Here is a 4,467-nt window from a genome sequence, read left to right as displayed (position 1 = left end):
AGTTAACAAGATGTTAGCATTTCCCCGTCTGATGTTTGGCTTACCGATTGAATGAAACTCGACACTCCCTCCAGAAATCTTCACCATTGAAAAGCCAGCAATAGGCCTTCCAACTTTAACTACGTTAGGATTTAAAAAAAAAAAAAAAAAAACACCAAGGACAGGGCCCGTCGAGTTTTGTTTGATGGTAGCTTTAGACCATCCTATCAGGAGTACAGGCAGAGAAGAAAAGAGTAGCAAATAATTGAGTATGAAGACACGTATCTCCCTGGTTAAAAAGAAAACATGAACTGGTTGTTCTGCTGATGGACTTTTACATCCCAGAGTTTTTAAGCATCCAATACTAGATTTACCATGTTGAGCCTGTTGTAAGTAAAGGCTACAGTAATCCCACCAAGTTCGCACTTTGTATGCAAAATTGATCAGTTTAGAAGCAATCAGTAAAAGCATTGTAACGCACCAGAACACAAAAACATTTGAAAAAGAAGCTTTTGAGAATGATGTTTAGACCAGGTCAGCAAGAAAAGACCCACAAACCCAAACCACAGCGCTACGTAGTTCACAACAAACCCTGTTTTCTAAAATTTTCAGCGAATAAAGCCCTTTCATCTAACAAGTATAAAGGCCGATTATAAGCAACCATAAAAGTAGATTTTGTGCAGGAAGAGACGTGGCCGCCAAGTGTCCATCCATTTGTGTGAAAGTGTATTTCAAACAATTCCACTAACCTCTTAAGATGGAATTAGTGCTGTGGAAATGAACATTATACTGAATTTATTAACACATTAACATGGATTTTGAGTTTTCTCTCCACTGAGGTATTTGAAATATATATATATATATTGTACACAGCTAGAATGTAGTATTCAATTGGGGCACCGCTTGTTCCATTAGAGACTAACCATGCCCATGTCTGTCCCTCCTTCCAGCAGGGCTCTCTGCATCCAGTCCCCTGCAGCCTTCCCTGGGCCGGTCTGGTACCAGCCCAGCCTTCAACCCCAGCAGAAGCTCCTCTCCCCAGGCCAAAGGAGGCGCCTCCACCCCGAGCCCCCACAAACAGCTGGCCCACAGCCACCACCACAGCAGCCACGGGGCAGTCAGGAAAGGCAAGGGCCCTGGTGGTCCTGGGGCTCGATAATGCACTCATACACACTTGAATGTGGCCTCACACACGCACAACTGTCTCAATATAGAACACACACACATACAGATAACTGACCTACTCTCACTGTGATCCCCACAGACGCCCTACACCTAGACTGAATAGGGAATATACAGTAACTGAGGCTCACTACCTAGAGGACCATGCTGTGTCTGCTGGCTCAGCAACTAAAAGGACCCTCCTCACACCTACACACACACACGCGCGCACACACACACACACACACAATCATTTGAAGGTACAGTCCCTACCAGCCTCCCCATTTCCTCGGTTCAGTTTTATTTGAATGTGTCCGGGTCGGTGGACAAAATCTGCCTTGAGTGTTTTTGTTCGCATTGTGACATGAGTATTTCCAAGTGCTTTCTGAGAAGACAAAACTGTACTTTTCTATCCATGACAGGAAGCTCTTTTGATGTGCTACTTAGGTGTGATTTTACAACAGGCGTGAACCAACGCATGTAGCGTAAAGGGCTTTGAAATCCTTGCGATTGCCAGGTTAGGGAGGCAAAGGAGTTTCGGTCAAATGCACTGAGCCGCGTCTTCCGTTTTTTGATGTTATCGATTCTCATACACGTACATTAGGTTATTTAATTGTTCTGTAGATATGCTCAATGCAAACTGGTGGAAGATTCTGCATTTCACAGAGCTTAATGTGAACCCATACCTTACCAACCCACACTTTACCAAACAATATGTCTACAGCTTTTCTACTAAAGCTCTTATTTTTGTAATAAAGATGCCAGTACCCATACAAACATGGCAGGTCTCAGCATCTTGAAAAATTTCTTGTCCATAAAATGTTTTCCCGCACAGAAGGAAATGAAAATTGATTATATATTTTTTGTCCAATGGGTAAATGAATGAATGATGATGAAAAAAACGTATATTCCAAAATGAGGGGGCACCAGTTGATGCTGCTAACAGTAAATCTATGAATTCACTCAGATTATTTGGTTGTCTAATATTTAAGTTATTTGAGTTATGTTAAAAATGGGCAATTCACGATAGTTGCGAATGGGATGTTCAGCTGTTAAACAGTGTAAATTGTATTGAAGCCATTTTTTACTTTTCAGAAATTGTTTTTGTGATGAGAAGTCTGTGGTTCTCTTTGATGTCATTGATGTTTTAGGAAAAAAAACAAAAAAAAAGATTTGCATCAGTGTCCTGAGTTGAGCACTACATCTGTTATAGGTTTTGTTTGTTTTGTGTTAATAGTGTGATTAAAATATGCTGTTCTATATTGATGTACATAATGATGAGAGCGACATTTCCTCTGGCTTTTCCCTCATTTGCCTGTCTATTTTTATAGGTCATGTGTACATATGAAGAAATGCATCAGCCATTTTACTAACAGGAGGAGCCAAATGAAAATAAAGGAGTGCTAAATCAGTCTTTCTGTTTATTTCTAGTTATTTTTTGTGTTCATTATAGTAATCTGCATGGCTGTTCGGGACAATACATTAGTACGAGGTATGTAAAAGATGGATAAAATAATGGAAACCTGACCAGTAGGGCTGAAAGGAATCCTTTGACCCTTCTGCGTGCAACACTTCAGACTATATTACTTTCTCCTATTGCATGCTGGTGCAGGTTTTGTGTTTCATACTCCAGATTACGCAGCTTTGCACAGTTATTGTTGAGACTATCGCAGAGGTATTAAATCAACTTGCTTTTCTTAAACCATAATTCTGTGGTCTTTGGCCGCTGTCCTGTAAAGCTCCAGGGCCCCTGTTCTGTTCCCTTTGCCATGTTAAATAATATTGCACTGACTCCTGACACCCAATAACATCTGCAATCATAGATCTTTAGAAATGTTTACACTTATTTTGGAACCTGAGATATAAAAAGTCACTGAAATTTCAAGGTCAATCTCTTCACCGACCACATTTTCGCTTTGGTTTACAATTCAAAATTACACTTTTTTAATAAAATACTGCAAATGCTTCTCTATATTAGACATTCAACATTCAAAAATAAGATCTCATTTGGAAGGCCTCCCTATGCACCCGCAGGTCACATCCAGTCCTAATTTTGTTTGCTCTCAGCATTCAAAAAATCAACTGTAGTCTTTCCAGAAACAATTTCCCTGTCACTCAAAATAATCTACAGACCTCGCTGCTGACGGTTTTCATTGGAACCACTTTCTGCTTAAGTAAAAGTCCCCATGAAAACTGCAGTGAGAGCTCAATAACTGAGACATTGTTTTTGGAAAGACATGTTGTTATTGAGTTTTCAAATAGTTCTTTCATTGTTACGAGCAGCATGAAACCAAATTCCATTCACCTCCATTGTATTGGGGATGGTGGAAATGCAAGGCTCAGTAGCAGCAATGCATTTGTGAGAAAGTATTTTTTTTTTTTTTGTAATTTGGGTGAACTGACCACTGTACATAATGACCTGAGTGAAATGTACAGAAACAACCCAGTCGAAGCTATGTATTTGACATTTTGAGCATTGCGAAAGATATGAGCAGTCAAGACTCTGACGCGCACCTGAACTAACGTCAGTATATTTTCACATGGTTCGGTGCATGGCCGGCTCAGATTTCATCTCGATGAGCCCCCTCAGCAGCATGTTCCTCCTGGTGCCCTCTGACATGACCACGGAGCAGACTGTAAACACAGGACTTCCAGGTCTGGGCTTGTTCCCGGCCAGCCGTTATATAAGCCTCTGCACCTAGACTCTTGACTTGAATCACGTCCAAGGTACAATCTGCTCCGACCAATGTTTGGGAGCGTCCTATGTATGTTTGTGTATGTGTATACTCGAGGGGCTTGTGCCAAAAAGCACTATCTGCAACCCAGTCAAACCTGGAACATGGACTGTGCCAGGTTTTGCTCGGGAAAGTTATCTAGCCAGTTGTAACTTTGTGAACCTGCTTCTAGGAATGAGCCTCAGGCCCTTTTCGGTGGTCAAATGTTGCATGTACGTATGCAGGTGATATATCCCACTATGTGATATCTATAACCATATTTTCTGTTGGTGGTTCCCAAACCTTTTAGTGTGACTATACTAATCAAAGTCTCCGTCCTCACAAGTTATATGACCTCAGTGTGGAGAGAATTTGTTGTTAAAGGTCCAAGGAGTTAACCGTTCAATAAAGTAGAGAAAAGTCAGACATTTATTTCGTGCCTTTCCATATTTGGCACATTAGAGGCATTGCACCATTTCATTTTGCCAGCATTTTCCTCCCCGCAATCAGTGAATGTGATGGCAGCTGGCACTAACTGATATATTTCTTGGTCCTGAGAACTCTCATCCCACTGGCTCACAGAGTAACTGGAAGGCACGAAACACAAAAATTA

At 41.1% G+C, this 4,467-nt stretch overlaps 1 protein-coding gene across 1 annotated transcript in view; it reads left to right on the top strand.

The window, feature by feature from the left end:
• Positions 1–2,554, top strand: part of ino80 (INO80 complex ATPase subunit) — a gene marked incomplete in the record, with an annotated part of 42,127 nt that extends 39,573 nt beyond the window's left edge. The window contains 1 exon segment of the mRNA XM_035678769.1: positions 933–2,554. Coding sequence (XP_035534662.1) covers positions 933–1,138 — 206 coding nt within the window.
• Between the last annotated feature and the right edge of the window lie 1,913 nt (positions 2,555–4,467).

The sequence above is a fragment of the Morone saxatilis genome, unplaced genomic scaffold (genome assembly GCF_004916995.1).
Source record: "Morone saxatilis isolate NCDOM2014 unplaced genomic scaffold, NCSU_SB_2.0 Contig7, whole genome shotgun sequence".
NCBI classification, from domain to species: Eukaryota; Metazoa; Chordata; class Actinopteri; family Moronidae; genus Morone; species Morone saxatilis.
The sequence above is the reverse complement of the archived record's forward strand: the minus strand, read 5'-3'. Positions and strand labels throughout refer to the sequence as shown.